The 18,126-nt window shown below is 42.4% G+C and overlaps 2 protein-coding genes across 2 annotated transcripts; one reads left to right on the top strand and one right to left on the bottom strand.

The window, feature by feature from the left end:
• The first annotated feature begins 319 nt into the window (after positions 1–319).
• On the top strand, positions 320–1,959 carry LOC311125137 (uncharacterized protein). The gene is made up of 2 exons (XM_084199200.1): positions 320–397; positions 640–1,959. Exons 1-2 carry the CDS (start codon positions 325–327, stop codon positions 1,665–1,667), a joined length of 1,101 nt encoding a protein of 366 aa, XP_084055326.1. The 5' UTR covers positions 320–324; the 3' UTR covers positions 1,668–1,959.
• A 49-nt stretch (positions 1,960–2,008) lies between these two features.
• LOC311125138 (uncharacterized protein) lies at positions 2,009–3,749 on the bottom strand. The gene is made up of 2 exons (XM_084199201.1): positions 3,424–3,749; positions 2,009–3,184 (listed from the first exon to the last, which is right to left on the bottom strand). The coding sequence occupies exons 1-2, from the start codon at positions 3,503–3,505 to the stop codon at positions 2,241–2,243; spliced, it is 1,026 nt and encodes a 341-aa protein (XP_084055327.1). The 5' UTR covers positions 3,506–3,749; the 3' UTR covers positions 2,009–2,240.
• Positions 3,750–18,126: the final 14,377 nt, after the last annotated feature.

Below are 18,126 nucleotides of genomic sequence, written 5' to 3'. Positions count from 1 at the left end.
AGATACACATCGGCCAGTGGACGGATCCGTATTAAACAGGGATCAGTGCCGTCTAGATTCCACTGGAATGATTGGGGTAAGGATAGGTAGACAGCGTTAAACGTAATACTACTGTAATCCAATAATATATTACTTGTACAAAATGTTTAATAATTTAATCCTGATGCAATATAGCTGCTACATTTTGTCATTTTAGGGACTGAAAAGTGATTACCAAAATGTATCATGACAAGCATATGGTTAATCTCACAAGCTCGGGAGTCAGTTTACCAGCGAGCAAGAAAGCGTCTTGGTGTTGCTGTCCTGGATGATTCTGATCATGAGATGCCTGACAGCACAGAGGGTGCTTTGCCTGCAGTGACAAACGATCACGACTATGCCTGCCGTCCTTCTCCTGGTTAGTATTACAAATAAGAGTAACCATGTATCTGTTTGGCAAAAAAAGTAAAAGTATATGGCAGTTAAGTAAAAATACTATTTTATACTACGATTTGGAGTAACTGGTCTCTCTGTGAAAAGACTTGGCGTTTTAAACCTCATCCATCTTAGAAGCTTCTTCAGTTTTATTTATTGAAAATGGGATGGGATAGATGAGTAATAACTAACCTACCAACATGTATGCTTTTTCTTCCCCTTAAGGTAAACTGGACAGTGCTACTCAAAGAATTCGAGAGTTGGAGCTGCAAGTGTTGTCCCTAGAAATTGAGATCCAGCACCTGACAGTTAAGAAGCAGCATCCACTCCTTTTTAATTTTTGTGTCACAGATGAGGACTATCGCTACTACACACGATTCAGCTCAAAGGAGGTCTTCACTGTGTTTTGGGATTCTGTTTATCCCTCTGCTTCACGGCTTGTATACTGGTCTAAGGCACAGCAAACGGCACATGTGACACCTAGCCCTCACCGAAAACTTCCACTTATTGATGAACTATTTATGTTTCTGTGTCGTGTTGCAGCTGGGCTTCAGGAGAAAACCTTGTCTACCATCTTTGAGGTCAGCCTGTCCACAGTTAGCCGCATCATTTTAACATGGACTAGCTACCTTTACCAGGTTCTTGGCTCACTGCCGGTGTGGATGACAAGAGAGCAGGTGCAGGCCACAATGCCTGATAAGTTCAAGCTCTACTGCCCTCAGGTGAGAGTTATAGTAGACTGCACCGAGATCCGCTGTGAAACACCATCCTCCCTCTCACTACAGTCAGAAACCTTTTCGAGCTACAAAAATCACACCACCTTTAAAGGGCTGATTGGTGTAGCTCCATGTGGTGTTATCACATTTGTATCAAAGCTCTACACAGGCTCCATCTCCGACATGGAAATAACACGGAAATGTCAGATCTTGCATTTACTTCAGCCCGGAGATGAATTAATGGCGGACAAGGGTTTCCTGATCGAGAGGATGTTGTCAGAAGTGGGGGCAACACTCGTCATCCCTCCACTGAAAAAATCTCCTCAGCTCAGCAGGGAGGACACTCTTAAGACCCAGGCCATCGCCCGGCTGAGGATTTTAGTCGAGAGGGCCATACGGAGGGTGAAGGAGTACCATATCTGGGATGGGCTTGTTCCTCTTTCCACAGTGGGTTCAGTGAATCAGCTGTGGGCCATCTGCTGCCTCATGTCGAACTATCAGGGACCTCTTGACATTAAAGGAGACAAACCAGTCTGATGTTTTTGTCAACTGGAAGTTGTATATTTCCTGAGTAAGCTAGATGGGCTGTAAATAGAAGTACTTTTATATTACTGTATTGTATGTACAAAAAAATGTAAATATGAATTAACTTTGTTGGTAATTTAATTGATCTAATGTTATACTGTATGTTTTTGTTAAGGGTAATAACTTTTTCATAGCTATTAATGAACCTAATGTGATATATTGTAAAAATATCCAACTATTAACCATGTTATGTGCTTATGTGTCATGGCACTGATGGAACTATTAAATATATGTTTGCAAGCAACTGCTTCCAATCCTTTTTGATTTTGGTAAGAGCATTTACAACATCGCAATCCTTTTCAAAATTTGTATTTCAATACATAGATATACAGTATATAACACAATTAAGTTCATTTGCAGTTAAAGAAAAACATGTCGACATTTACATCACAATCCTTTTCAAAATGTGTGTTTCAGTACATAGGAGATATACAGTATATGACAAGTTAATTTGCAGTTAAAGAAAAAAATGTCAAAGGTTCACCTTCCACATTTACCTTAACACTATTTACACAAAATTCTGCCTTATGTTTTATAACTTAAGAAGACATCCATGTAGATGTTATAATAGAAATGATCAAGCTTCTGTCGCATTGAGTGGATAATCTCCTCATCCCTAAAGATTCTCTCAACTGTGAAGTCAGTGCGGGTATCTGTAATGAAGTCACACCACTGAAGTCCGCTTAAGGCGAGTTGGCCTTGAACCTGATAGTAGTATTTGTGGCTCTTCTTAAGGCAGGCCTGGCCTTTAACTGTGATCAGGTGTTTAACTTGGGTAACATTTTCAACATCGCAACTCTTAACCTCAGCAAGACCAAATGGTGGTGCTTCTGTTGGGCAGAAGACTTTAGCATCCGGGCTGGCTGCAAGGTGAGGTGAATCAGGGTGGATGATGACCCCGCATTGTTTCAGAGAGACATCACAAAAATCAGAATATTGCCTCAGTATCTCAGGTTCCAGATCCAACCCTCTTCTCATAGCAGCTGTCTGAGGAGTTCCTCTCAGAATGCGGGTTGCCAAAGCCTTGGCAGACAACTCCCCACGAACATGGCATATTTCACGGAATCTGCTGGCTGTCAGTCGGGGTTTGCGTACCTGGCTCCACAGCTGGCATTCTGACTGCATTCTTGTTTCTGCTTCAATAGCAGCAGACATCTCCTCTGACACAATCAGGCTGTCCAAATGACATTGTTGTATGTAGTTGGGCTCAAAATCAATGGGAAATTTAAAGTTGTAACCTTCAATAGGCAACTGAGGAAACTCACTGGCACCAGGGTGTTTAATAATATCTCTACTTAATTCTAGAGGGCACTGGTAAGAAAGCACAGACCCAAATGGCACAGGGCCAAATTTAGAGTCCACCAAATTAAGGCCCTCAAGCCCGTGCAGCAATTTGCAAATCCCTGGTTGTGGACGGATGTCTTTCAGTTTCTCAGCACTGGCCATGACGTGAGGATCCGGAATAGGCCCTGGCATGAAAGTGAGATATGTCAAGTTTAGATTTCATTAAATGCCACCTTATCTTTTTCACTAAAAAAGACAACCACACTCATCCAGTCTCGTACATGCTTCTAATACAAATAAAAAAATATCCACTGAAAGTCTATATAAAAAGTAACAAATAATAATCACTTTTATGTTTGTATTATTTTAGAAATGCACTAAAGTCTTTGTGCTCTAGTACAGGCGGGGGCTCATTCAGACTCACCATCATAGGCTCGGTACAGTGTGCACTTCACTCCAGCTCTGACACTTGTTTTTTTCTTAGCCGCTGGTTTACACACCGCCATATCATTGGTGGCCTCTGGTACAATTCCCTGTGATATAATAATGATGAACAATACATTGTCAAAAGTCAATACAAACTGCAAAGTTCTGCATCAGTGTAACAAATAATATCTGACCTGTGTCCTAGGCCGGTGCCAGGTCTGCAGTGCGCTGGTGCATGACAGAGGCAATGGCACTGTCTTAAAGCCCATGGTAACATAGTGAGCACTTTGAAAAAGAAGTGCTACTATGTGATTACATAGTGCTTTCCCAGCAGAGCAGGAACATGACATGTGATTGAGTACCACAGGAACCTCTGCAGAGTCTAGTGTAACCTGTTCATAGAGACATAACAATTAGTGCTGTACTTACAAAACATTTTTTCTGCGTTTCATTATAAACTACTGTACACAATTTTCAAAACCCAATTTCTTTTTTTAATTAAGAAAAATTGGCTGTTCTGAAACCTTTGACAAGTAGTGCCAACACTTATCGAAAATTTGAACATTTTGAGTTATCACAGAATCTTTCCCAGTCTTTATTGCCGTCAACAACCCACATCGGTTTGTAAGAATTTCGTTGTGTATTAAGTTTAATGATACAAAATCAGAGCTCAGACTGAGAAACAAACTGATCCACAGTGGAACTTTGTGGAATCATTCTTATTAAATCTGCAACCGCAGCAAAACACAACAAAAAGAAAACTTATCTATCTTACCCTATCTTATCATAATGTTAGAGAACTGTTTATCTGAGAAACCTGAAGCCGATGAGCCTCCTCATTTTTCTTCATGGACCTGTAACATCGCCCTCTCACTGTCACCTCACCGTTAACTACACTTGAGACTGTTTCAATACAGTGATTGGGAGAAAGGGCGCAGCATTAGCCATTAATACATTACTGACTCTTATCTTACGGTCGATACAAACAGCAGTAATATTAAAAAGAGGCTGCAAAACAGAAACTCGTCAGCTCATAACCTTCGCTAGCATAGGGCTAATTTAAGCTAAATAAAGATAAACACGTACCTTCATAATCAAACAGGTAACCTTCAACGAAGAACTTGTAGCCTTTATCAAGCTTCGATCTTGAAGTAAGGGACCACTTGTCAGCAAGTCGTTCTACGTCGTTAAGTCGTATTGGTGGCAGATGTGAAAGGGACTGGGTGAACTCCATAATGATGTGCTACTAGCTAAGCGTTCCTAAGCGACACCGGATGTAAACATAACCTGCATCGCGGCAGAACGGAAGTTGTCTGACGTCACGTGAAAAGGGCCCATTGGAGGGTTCCATCTACTAAAGATGCGCGGGAAAAAATATGTTATGTCAAGGTCTTTGTTTTGCTAACGTTAGCGGCCTTGTGAACATTAGCTATATATATATTTATTTATTTTCTCCGATAGCTGAGTGTACACGGACAGAAATGGACTCCAAATACCCACATCTGGTAACTATGTATTTTCGTTGTAACTAACTAGCTAGCTAAGGAACGAAGAAGCTACGTTTTGCTAGCAAACAAACGTTACATAATAATGTACCGTATGCAGTGAAAAACTAGCTAACGTTAGCTACCTGACTGACTTTAGTTAGCTAACTTGTTAGCTATCCCAGCTGACAATCACTCATGCAAAATGTCAATCTATCTTTTTCACAGGCGAGACCTCAGAAGAAGCTCCGTAAAGTGAGGTAAGAAACCTCTTCTAGGGAACTTGGTATAGTGATAAATAGTAATGGCGAACTTTTGTAGGCACTAACTCTGCCATGGTTCGTTCGTTGGACAAAGCCTATGAGGAAAATAAATGCGTTTTTGGATTAACGCCGAAAATCAGGTCTGTGTTAAACACAAGTTTAGGAGATATAATACGTTTGGTTCTATGAGATAATCTTCATCAGCTGACGTCACTTTTTGTGAGTTACATTGAATTTATGTAATCATTAAAATCACGATGGCTTCGTAATTAATACAGCTAATGTTCGCATAGAATAAAACGTATAAAATCTCCTAAACCTGTGTTAACCTCAGACCGTAGTGCCTGGACACAGCCCTTAGCCGTGGTATATTGGCCAAATACCACAAACCCCAGAGGTGCCTTATTGCTATTATAAACTGTTTACCAACGTAATTAGAGCAGTACAAATCTGTTTTGGCTGTACCCATGTTATACGGTCTGATATCACGGTTTTCAGGCAATCAGCATTCAGGGCTCAAACCACCCAGTTTATAATGGAGTTAGGTATCTATCTAGCACCTATGTGAAGTTGGCCACAATAAGGATGAGCCACAATAGTGGAATTTAATTGAATGTGATGCAAATGTATACAAATAGTGGACTAGATAATGCTTGACAAGGTTGGAATGTTATATAAATTCAACAAAAATATAACATTTTGTTAATTTGACAAAAATAAATAAATCAGTTGAAATTGCACTGGATGCATTAGACTTAAGAATTGCATTGGGGGCATACTGACGTCTACATTTATATTGCACTATACAGTCTTACCCCATTTCATGGATCAACAATCCTTAGGTATCAGTCTACTCAGTGACACACAACTATCAGTGTCGTCGCTCTTATTTCCGGGCTTTGACTGTGGGAAATCACCTCCCTGTCAGCTTATTGTGCATATTGACAAGTACATTTTTAGTATTTATTAGGATCCCCAATTAGCTGTTGTCAAGGCAGCGGCTACTCTTCCTGGGTTCCAAATGTTCTTACGTTACACCCTTATTCTAAAATGTATTAAATGTTTTAGTCATCCATCTACACACAATACCCCATAATGAGAAAGCGAAAACAGGTTTTTATAAATTTTTGCAAATGTATTACAAATAAAAAAACAGAAATACATTATTTACATAAGTATTCAGACCCTTTGCTATGAGACTTGAAATTTAGCTCAGGTGCATCCTGTTACCATTGATCATCCTTGAGATGTTTCTTCAACTTGATTGGAGTCCACCTGTGGTATATTCAATTGATTGGACGTGATCTGGAAAGGCACAGACCTGTCTATATAAGGTCCCACAGTTGACAGTGCATGTCAGAGCAAAAACCAAGCCATGAGGTCGAAGGAATTGTCCATAGAGCTCAGAGACGGGATTGTTTCTAGGCACAGATCTGGGGAAGGGTAACAATACATTTCTGCAGCATTGAAGGTCCCTACGAACACAGTGGCCTCAATCATTCTTAAATGGAAGAAGTTTTAAAACACCAAGACTCTTCCTAGAGCTGGCCGCCCGGCCAAACTGAACAATCGGGGGAGAAGGGCCTTGGTCAGGGAGGTGACCAAGAACCCGATGGTCACTCTGACAGAGCTCTAGAGTTCCTCTGTGGAGATGGGAGAACCTTCCAGAAGGGCAACCATCTTTGCAGCACTCCAATAATCAGGCCTTTATGGTAGTGGCCAGACGGAAGCCACTCTTCTGTAAAAGGCACATGACAGCCCGCTTGGAGTTTGCCAAAAGGCACCTAAAGGACTCTGTCCATGAGAAACAAGATTCTCTGGTCTGATGAAACCACGATTCAATTCTTTGGCCTGAATGCGAAGTGTCACGTCTGGAGAAAAACTGGCACCATCTCTACGGTGAAGCAAGGTGGTGGCAGCATCATGCGGTGGGGATGTTTTTCTGCTGCAAGGACTGGGAGACTATTCAGGATTGAGGGAAATATGAACGGAGCAAAGTGCAGAGAGATCCTTGATGAAAACCTGCTCCAGAGCGCTCAGGACCTCAGACTGGGGAGAAGGTTCACCTTCCAACAGGACAACGACCCCAAGCACACAGCCAAGACAATGCAGGAGTGGCTTCGGAACAAGTCTCTGAATGTCCTTGAGTGGCCCAGCCAGAGCCTGGACTTGAACCCGATCGAACATCTCTGGAGACCTGACAGAGCTTGAAAGGATCTGCAGAGAAGAATGGGAGAAACTCCCCAAATACAGGTATGCCAAGCTTGTAGCGTCATACCCAAGAAGACTTGAGGCTGTAATCGCTGCCAAATGTGCTTCAACAAAGTACTGAGTAAAGGGTCTGAATACTTAAGTAAATTATAAATTGGTGTTCTTTTATAAATTTGCTGTTTTTGCTTTGTCATTATGGGGTGTTGTTTGTAGATTGATGAGGATTTGTATTTATTTAATACATTTTATAATAAACGTAACAATGTGGAAAAAGGAAAGGGGTCTGTATACTCTCTGATTGCACTTCATACTGTAACACTACATTTACAATTGATCCATTCAACAAACGCTCCCATCCAGAGAGACCCACAGCTAGTGCCTTCATCTTAAGAGACAACCACATATCATAGTCGTATCCCAAACACATATCACAGTCGTATCCAAACCACATCTCAAATCATTTCTGTGTCTCTCTTCAGTCCCTGTCGTGCCTTAAGGAGTACAGCCTTACCTATGGATTGTGGATCAATGAAATGGTCCAGTTGTGTTCTGTGGGTGTCACTGAGTAGATTGATACCCCATTTCATGGATCTACAACAGGGGTGTCAAACTCATTTTAGCTCAGGGGCCACATGGAGGAAAATCTATTCCCAAGTGGGCCGGACCGGAAAAATCATAGTATATATATAACTTAAAAACAACAACTTCAGATTGTTTTCTTTGTTTTAATACCATCAACATACAACATAAAGCTGGAGCCTGAGGACAGTGTGTCCAAAATAGTACAAGTACAACATCACTATTAATCATAAAACACGTCAAGTTTATTTGAAAATTCTAAAGAAAAAGAACAAACAATGCCTCAGTGATTAACAGAACTGTTTCACAGATGACAGAACTATATCAGGGTGTCATTTCTCAGGCAGAAATGTAGATAAAAATAATGAAATCCTGTTCCCCAAACAAGTGCAAGAACCACAGAGTCAAGAATAGGTTAAATATAAAAATAAAATAAAATCATGCTGTCATAATACTGCGTGACAACTTTGTTGCGCCCTTGCAGCTGTTTGTTCAAGTTATTCAGGTGCTCTGTAACATCCACCATAAATGCAAGGTCCGGCATCCATTCTGCGGAATGAAATTCTAACACTGGTTTGCCCTTTTCTTCCATGAACTGTTCAATTTCTTCTCGTAAATCAAAGAAACGCCTCAGCACAGCACCCCACAACGGCTTAACCATCTTACCTCAGTGTGGAATGGCAGGCCATAGATGTGGTCTTTCTCTCTGAGAAGGCTGTCAAACTGACGGTGATTCAGGCTTCTGGATCGGATGAAATTAACAGTTTGGATGACCACCTTCATGACGTTATCCATCTTTAATGACTTGCAACACAAAGCCTCCTGGTGCAAAATACAGTGAAAAGTCAAAAAATCACGTCCTCCATTTGCAGATTGCACTTTCTCTCGGAACTTTGTCACAACGCCTGCTTTTTTTCCCGATCATTGAGGGCGCACCATCTGTAGCCAGGCTGACAGCGTGGGACCAGTCCACTCCGACCCTGTCCAGCGCGCCGACGAGTGCGGTAAAAATATCAGCTGCTGTCGTTGTATCTGTCATCGGCACCAACTCCACGAACTCCTCGTGACGGTCAACAGTTGTGCAACATCTGTAATGTCCGTGCTTTCATCAATTGCAACCGAAAACGCAATAAATGACTTTACTTTTTGCTTCAACTGGCTGTCCAAATCCACTGAAAGATCGGAAATCCTGTCTGCAACTGTGTTTCTTGTCAGGCTGATATTTGCAAAAGCCTGCCGCTTTTCAGGGCACACAATCTCCGCTGCCTTCATCATGCATGTTTTTACAAATTCACCCTCACTAAATGGTTTTGAAGCCACTGCGATTTCATTAGCAATGAGGTAGCTAGCTTTCACTGCAGCGTCACTGATGTCTCGGCTGTGAGTAAACACAGACTGCTGTTTCTTCAGACCCGCCAACAGTTCATTCACCTTCTCTCATCTCCGCTGTCCTTGAAAGTTGTCATATTTGTCGGCATGAAGACTCACATAGTGGCGACGAAGGTTATATTCTTTCAGCACTGCAACATGCTCTGAACACACCAAACATACAGCTTTCCCATTCAATTCCGTGAATAAATAGGATGACAATTTTTCTTGGAACACTCTGCACTCTGTGTCCACTTCTCTCTTTTTTGACAGAGACATATTGGGGCAATGAGGGTGCCAAAGCACATAATGTTAAAAGTAGAAGCCGTAATAAATATCGCGGGCAAAACAAAGTAGCTCATTTGCTGCAAGTGCTTGACCTACTTGCTCTGCCCCGGTATAAACAGTTTGCTTGCTTAACACAATTGCTATTGCGCCATCCAGTGGATGCAATTGGAACAGCAGCTTATTTTATTGAAAAATTGCAGCGCATTTTTATACTTTACAAATTATTATTTATTATAAATATTTTTTTTCGAAATCATCTCGCGGGCCGGACATTTGACACCCCTGATCTACAATCTGTAGGAAAGGCAGTACACCTGCAGTACAGTGAAATATAATTATGCCCCCCCCCCATTTCAACAGATTTTTGTCAAATTAACTAATTATTGTTTTGTGTTGAAATTATATAACATTCCAACCTTGTTTTGTATCATTTAGTCCAAATATGGCATGATAACACTATTTGTATCACTTTCAAAGGGGACTTTTATTTTGAAGGTGAACCGCAAATTCCACTATTGTGGCTAATCCTTATTTTGGCTAGCTTCACATAGGCCTAGCTAGCCTCTTTTAGAATCTGAGCGTGAGATACTTACTCTCGTTTCTGACATGTAGGCTCAGCAGTCCAGAAAGTCCCATTACAAGTCAGAATGTTAAACAAACATACTTTCAATTTACTTTACCTGTTGTCCACTGATTTTTGTTCCTATGTCTGTGGTAATCTGAGACCAAATATCTACAGGGAAGCATTATCAACCGACCTTCAGTACGCTCAAATCAAATGTTATTATTTGTCACATGCTTCGTAAACAACAGGTTACTTACGGGCCCTTCCCAACCATGCAGAGAGAATGCTAGAAAAATAATCCACAATGAGTAACGATGACTATATACACGGTACCAGTACCCAGTCCATGTTACAGGGGTACGAGGTATTTGAGATGATATGTACATATAACTAGGAATAAAATGACAGATATTAAACAGTAGCAGCAGTGTATGTGATGAGACAAAATACTTAGTGCAAAAGAGGGTAGCTATTTGGTTAATTATTTAGCAGTCTTATGGCTTGGGGTAGAAGCTTTTCAGGATCCTGTTGGTTCCAGACTTAGTGCATCGCTATCGCTTTGACTGCGGTAGCAGAGAGAACAGTCTATGACTTGGGTGGCTGGTGTCTTTGACAATTTTTAGGGCCTTCTTTTGACAATGCCTGGTATAGAGGTCCTGGATGGCAGGGAGCTCAACCCCAGTGATGTACTGGGCTGTACACACTAGGCTTGGGCGGTATACCGTATATACCCTATACCGGGGTATTTGGAAGAAGCCACAGGATGGTTTTTCAATACCGTTAACTATTTCTTAGATATAAAATTGAATATTTGTAGCTACTTTTTAAGTAAATACCTGCAGTCAAGTTGTGCAATACGTTAGATGATAAAGAACAGTGCGTTCTTCATTTCACTTGTCACATTATTATGTAGTTTACGGTAGTGCCCTGTCACGTCTCAAGTTGTGTTTGTTTACAAGCGCACAACAAGAGACCGGAGCCTTGAGTCACTCACTGTTGTGCAGCATGCGCCAGGTGATCTAATTTCTAGGGCTGTCCCTGACAAAAAAGAAATCTTGGTCGACCGAGAGTTGTCTGTTCTTTCGACCAATCGATTGGTCAAAATATTAAAATGTATATTTTTCCATATATAGACACACCCTATGTTTGATTAAATTAACCAAATGTTGGCTACTGAACTTGTCTGATGCTTTAAGCGCCGTGATTAAAAATGAAGACACACAAATTATTAAAGAGGGAGCCAGAGATCAATATAGCCGAACCAGAATAAATGAACCTGTTACCGCCCTCCCTCTGCCTGCTGCTGCTGGCCTTAGCATATTCTGCCATTATGCTCCTGAAGCGGTCGGCAACCTTTTCCATTTGGAGTGCCAAGTTATCGTACCAGTTCTACTGATCTGCGTGCCATTTCTGATTTTCATATGCAAATTGTCGTTGGAACAATTTAATTTATAATAAAGTCTTAATGTCTCAAAATCAATGTAATGTGGTTAATCAAAATTATATCTAAATGAAAATGATTAAATTCTAAAATTACCTTCTATTGCCATAAAACCAACCTACATACAGCCAACAAATAAAAACATTGGCCTGCAGGTAGAAATATGATGATAAAAATACATATATTATAAATCACATTGGCTACGCATGGCCTGTCTGCAAGGAGAGCTGGAAAGATTTTTCTCCTTTGTCATTTCCCCCGGACGACGGCAGATGCTGTAGGTAAGTGGAATGACAGAAATGCAATTGGAGTCATAAGGGCATGTGTTAGACTTGGTGGAATTACCCATTTAGGGATGGACTAATAATCTAATCGGTTAATCGAATATCCGGATGTCCAAACTGACGTTATTATTCAAACACTTGTGAGAAAATTCAATGAAAAAGCTTAGTCTAAATTTAAACTGTCCATCCATGTTACATTGTGGCTCCAAACAAAGCAGCACACCTTGCCCTTAACTACACACAGAACTAACACCAACAACATGCATGATAGTCTTTACATTTACGTCATTTAGCAGACGCTCTTATCCAGAGCGACTTACAAATTGGTGCATTAGCACCCTATAGCCAGTGGGATAACCACTTTACAATGTGTTTTTTTTTTGGGGGGTAGAAGGATTACTTTATCCTATCCCAGGTGTTCCTTAAAGAGGTGGGGTTTCAAATGTCTCCGGAAGGTGGTGAGTGACTCCGCTGTCCTGGCGTTGTGAGGGAGCTTGTTCCACCATTGGGGTGCCAGAGCAGCGAACAGTTTTGACTGGGCTGAGCGGGAACTGTGCTTCAGCAGAGGTAGGGGAGCCAGCAGGCCAGAGGTGGATGAACGCAATGCCCTCGTTTGGGTGTAGGGACTGATCAGAGCCTGGAGGTACGGAGGTGCCGTTCCCCTCACAGCTCCGTAGGCAAGCACCATGGTCTTGTAGCAGATGTGAGCTTCAACTGGAAGCCAGTGGAGTGTGCGGAGGAGCGGGGTGACGTGAGAGAACTTGGGAAGGTTTAGGAGAAATGTACTACTTCTCTTCTAGTCAAGAAACATTTGTGTGTTGAAAATGCCTAACCACATGTATAATCTATTTGCATACACTTCAACCAGACAGACACACACCACCAGACTCTTCAACCAGACAGACACACACCACCAGACTCTTCAACCAGACAGACACACCCCACCAGACTCTTCAACCAGACAGACACACCCCACCAGACTCTTCAACCAGACAGACACACCCCACCAGACTCTTCAACCAGACAGACACACCCCACCAGACTCTTCAACCAGACAGACACACCCCACCAGACTCTTCAACAAGACAGACACACCCCACCAGACTCTTCAACAAGACAGACACACCCCACCAGACTCTTCAACCAGACAGACACACCCCACCAGACTCTTCAACCAGACAGACACACCCCACCAGACTCTTCAACCAGACAGACACACCCCACCAGACTCTTCAACCAGACAGACACACCCCACCAGACTCTTCAACCAGACAGACACACCCCACCAGACTCTTCAACCAGACAGACACACCCCACCAGACTCTTCAACCAGACAGACACACCCCACCAGACTCTTCAACCAGACAGACACACCCCACCAGACTCTTCAACCAGACAGACACACCCCACCAGACTCTTCAACCAGACAGACACACCCCACCAGACTCTTCAACCAGACCAAAAACAGATTTCATGTGTTGCTCAGTTATGTATAGAGTCATGTCATCGTGGAATGCTCTGCCACCAGAAGATACTCAGTTATGTATAGAGCCATGTCATCGTGGAATGCTCTGCCACCAGAGGATACTCAGTTATGTATAGAGTCATGTCATCGTGGAATGCTCTGCCACCAGAGGATACTCAGTTATGTATAGTCATGTCATCGTGGAATGCTCTGCCACCAGAGGATACTCAGTTATGTATAGAGCCATGTCATCGTGGAATGCTCTGCCACCAGAGGATACTCAGTTATGTATAGAGCCATGTCATCGTGGAATGCTCTGCCACCAGAGGATACTCAGTTATGTATAGAGCCATGTCATCCTGGAATGCTCTGCCACCAGAGGATACTCAGTTATGTATAGAGCCATGTCATCGTGGAATGCTCTGCCACCAGAGGATACTCAGTTATGTATAGAGCCATGTCATCGTGGAATGCTCTGCCACCAGAGGATACTCAGTTATGTATAGAGCCATGTCATCCTGGAATGCTCTGCCACCAGAGGATACTCAGTTATGTATAGAGCCATGTCATCGTGGAATGAAAAAAATAAAATAAAGAAAATGAATTTTAAAAAAGCTGGTTTAGCTTAAAGATCTAATTTAACTGTACTGTATATAACAATTATGAATATGTATATCTCCTACTAACGTTACAGCAGGTATTTGTTAAATTTTTAGATTTCCGATGATGACCTATTAGTGGTCAGGCTAACCCTAACCCTATTAGTGGTAGTTGAGTGATAACTGTACTGTGATTTTAATTTTGTGAGAACAGGTTTTATTTCGGGTAGGGATTTTTTCTTAACGTTAATGATCCCAATTTCGTTTAAGGGTCTTTCTATAAATAAATGGGGCCAATGTGTGACATTGGGATAAACATTTCTAAATGCTTTGAAAGAAAAATAGAAATAAAATCACATTTTATTTGTCACCTGCGCCGAATATAACAGGTGTAGACTAACAGTAAAATGCTTACTGACAAGCCCTTAACCAACTATGCAGTTAAGAAAAATAAACTAAAAAGTAAAATATAAAAGAGCAACAATAAAATAACAATAACGAGGCTATATACAGGGGGTACCGGTACCGAGTCAATATACAGGCTATATACAGGGGGTACCGGTACCGAGTCAATATACAGGCTATATACAGGGGGTACCGGTACCGAGTCAATATACAGGCTATATACAGGGGGTACCGGTACCGAGTCAATATACAGGCTATATACAGGGGGTACCGGTACCGAGTCAATATACAGGCTATATACAGGGGGTACCGAGTCAATATACAGGCTATATACAGGGGGTACCGAGTCAATATACAGGCTATATACAGGGGGTACCGAGTCAATATACAGGCTATATACAGGGGGTACCGAGTCAATATACAGGCTATATACAGGGGGTACCGAGTCAATATACAGGCTATATACAGGGGGTACCGAGTCAATATACAGGCTATATACAGGGGGTACCGAGTCAATATACAGGCTATATACAGGGGGTACCGAGTCAATATACAGGCTATATACAGGGGGTACCGAGTCAATATACAGGCTATATACAGGGGGTACCGAGTCAATATACAGGCTATATACAGGGGGTACCGAGTCAATATACAGGCTATATACAGGGGGTACCGAGTCAATATACAGGCTATATACAGGGGGTACCGAGTCAATATACAGGCTATATACAGGGGGTACCGAGTCAATATACAGGCTATATACAGGGGGTACCGAGTCAATATACAGGCTATATACAGGGGGTACCGAGTCAATATACAGGCTATATACAGGGGGTACCGAGTCAATATACAGGCTATATACAGGGGGTACCGAGTCAATATACAGGCTATATACAGGGGGTACCGAGTCAATATACAGGCTATATACAGGGGGTACCGAGTTAATATACAGGCTATATACAGGGGGTACCGAGTCAATATACAGGCTATATACAGGGGGTACCGAGTCAATATACAGGCTATATACAGGGGGTACCGAGTCAATATACAGGCTATATACAGGGGGTACCGAGTCAATATACAGGCTATATACAGGGGGTACCGAGTCAATATACAGGCTATATACAGGGGGTACCGAGTCAATATACAGGCTATATACAGGGGGTACCGAGTCAATATACAGGCTATATACAGGGGGTACCGAGTCAATATACAGGCTATATACAGGGGGTACCGAGTCAATATACAGGCTATATACAGGGGGTACCGAGTCAATATACAGGCTATATACAGGGGGTACCGGGTCAATATACAGGCTATATACAGGGGGTACCGGGTCAATATACAGGCTATATACAGGGGGTACCGGTACCGAGTCAATATACAGGCTATATACAGGGGGTACCGTGTCAATATACAGGCTATATTCAGGGGGTACCGGTACAGAGTCAATATACAGGCTATATACAGGGGGTACCGGTACCGGTACAGAGTCAATATACAGGGGGTACCGGTACCGAGTCAATATACAGGCTATATACAGGGGGTACCGGTACCGAGTCAATATACAGGCTATATACAGGGGGTACCGGTACCGAGTCAATATACAGGCTATATACAGGGGGTACCGGTACCGAGTCAATATACAGGCTATATACAGGGGGTACCGGTACCGAGTCAATATACAGGCTATATACAGGGGGTACCGGTACCGAGTCAATATACAGGCTATATACAGGGGGTACCGGTACCGAGTCAATATACAGGCTATATACAGGGGGTACCGGTACCGAGTCAATATACAGGCTATATACAGGGGGTACCGGTACCGAGTCAATATACAGGCTATATACAGGGGGTACCGGTACCGAGTCAATATACAGGCTATATACAGGGGGTACCGGTACCGAGTCAATATACAGGCTATATACAGGGGGTACCGGTACCGAGTCAATATACAGGCTATATACAGGGGGTACCGGTACCGAGTCAATATACAGGCTATATACAGGGGGTACCGGTACCGAGTCAATATACAGGCTATATACAGGGGGTACCGGTACCGAGTCAATATACAGGCTATATACAGGGGGTACCGGTACCGAGTCAATGTATGGGGGTACAGGTGTGTCGAGGTAATTTAGGTAATATATACACTACCAGTCAAAGGTTTTAGAACACCTACTCATTCAAGGGTTTGTCTTTTATTTTTACTATTTTCTACATTGTAGAATAATAGTGAAGACATCAACACTATGAAATAACATGGAATCATGTAGTAACCAAAAAAGTGTGAATCAAATCAAAATATATTTTATATTTGAGATTCTTCAAATATCCACCCTTTGCCTTGATGACAGCTTTGCACACCCCTGGCATTATCTCAACCAGTTTCACCTGGAATGCTTTTCCAACAGTCTTGAAAGAGTTCCCACATATGCTGAGCACTTGTTGGCTGCTTTTCCTTCACTCTGCGGCCCAACTCATCCCAAACCATCTCAATTTGTTTGAGGTCGGGGGATGGAAAGGCCAGGTAATCTGATGCAGCACTCCATCACTCTCCTCCTTGGTCAAATAGCCCTTACACAACCTGGAGGTGTGTTGGGTCATTGTCCTGTAGAAAAACAAATGATAGTCCCACTAAGCCCAAACCAGATGGGATGGCGTATCGCTGCAGAATGCTGTGGTAGCTATGCTGGTTAAGTGTGCCTTGAATTCTAAATAAAATCACAGACATCGTCAACAGCAAAGCAATGGTGGAAATGTGTACTTTGGTCTGGAGTCCAAATTTGAGATTTTTGGTTCCAACCGCTGTGTCTTTGAGACGCGGTGCGGGTGAATGGATGATCTCCGCTTGTGTATTTTCCACGTAATGCATGGAGGAGGAGGTGTTATGGTGTGAGGGTGATATGCATCTTTCAAATGATTTGCCACAGATATAAAGAGCTCCGCACACCATCAACCATCAAAGGCAAGCGATAGTAGTGAAGTCCTGTATGGCAACACTGAGGAAGTCCTGTATGTATAGCAACACTGAGGAAGTCCTGTATGTATAGCAACACTGAGGAAGTCCTGTATGTATAGCAACACTGAGGAAGTCCTGTATGTATAGCAACACTGAGGAAGTCCTGTATGTATAGCAACACTGAGGAAGGGGGGGTACCGGTACCGGGGGTACCGGTACCGAGTCAATATACAGGGGGTACCGGTACCGAGTCAATATACAGGGGGTACCGGTACCGAGTCAATATACAGGGGGTACCGGTACCGAGTCAATATACAGGGGGTACCGGTACCGAGTCAATATACAGGGGGTACCGGTACCGAGTCAATATACAGGGGGTACCGGTACCGAGTCAATATACAGGGGGTACCGGTACCGAGTCAATATACAGGCTATATACAGGGGGTACCGGTACCGAGTCAATGTATGGGGGTACAGGTGTGTCGAGGTAATTTAGGTAATATATACACTACCAGTCAAAGGTTTTAGAACACCTACTCATTCAAGGGTTTGTCTTTTATTTTTACTATTTTCTACATTGTAGAATAATAGTGAAGACATCAACACTATGAAATAACATGGAATCATGTAGTAACCAAAAAAGTGTGAATCAAATCAAAATATATTTTATATTTGAGATTCTTCAAATATCCACCCTTTGCCTTGATGACAGCTTTGCACACCCCTGGCATTATCTCAACCAGTTTCACCTGGAATGCTTTTCCAACAGTCTTGAAAGAGTTCC

This window comes from Coregonus lavaretus (assembly GCF_964263955.1).
Source record: "Coregonus lavaretus genome assembly, contig: HAP1_SCAFFOLD_8178, whole genome shotgun sequence".
Classification (NCBI taxonomy): Eukaryota; Metazoa; Chordata; class Actinopteri; order Salmoniformes; family Salmonidae; genus Coregonus; species Coregonus lavaretus.
Note: the sequence above shows the minus strand (reverse complement) of the source record. Positions and strands in the feature narration are given on the sequence as shown.

Bases quoted from the DNA above. Each gene is read 5' to 3' on its own strand.
- LOC311125138 (XM_084199201.1), bottom strand. From the start codon at position 3,505: ATGGCGGTGTGTAAACCAGCGGCTAAGAAAAAAACAAGTGTCAGAGCT. The intron at 3,185-3,423 runs GTGAGTCTGAAT...CTTTCATGCCAG, and splicing joins ACTGTACCGAGCCTATGATG to GGCCTATTCCGGATCCTCAC.
- LOC311125137 (XM_084199200.1), top strand. From the start codon at position 325: ATGCCTGACAGCACAGAGGGTGCTTTGCCTGCAGTGACAAACGATCAC. The intron at 398-639 runs GTTAGTATTACA...CTTCCCCTTAAG, and splicing joins TGCCTGCCGTCCTTCTCCTG to GTAAACTGGACAGTGCTACT.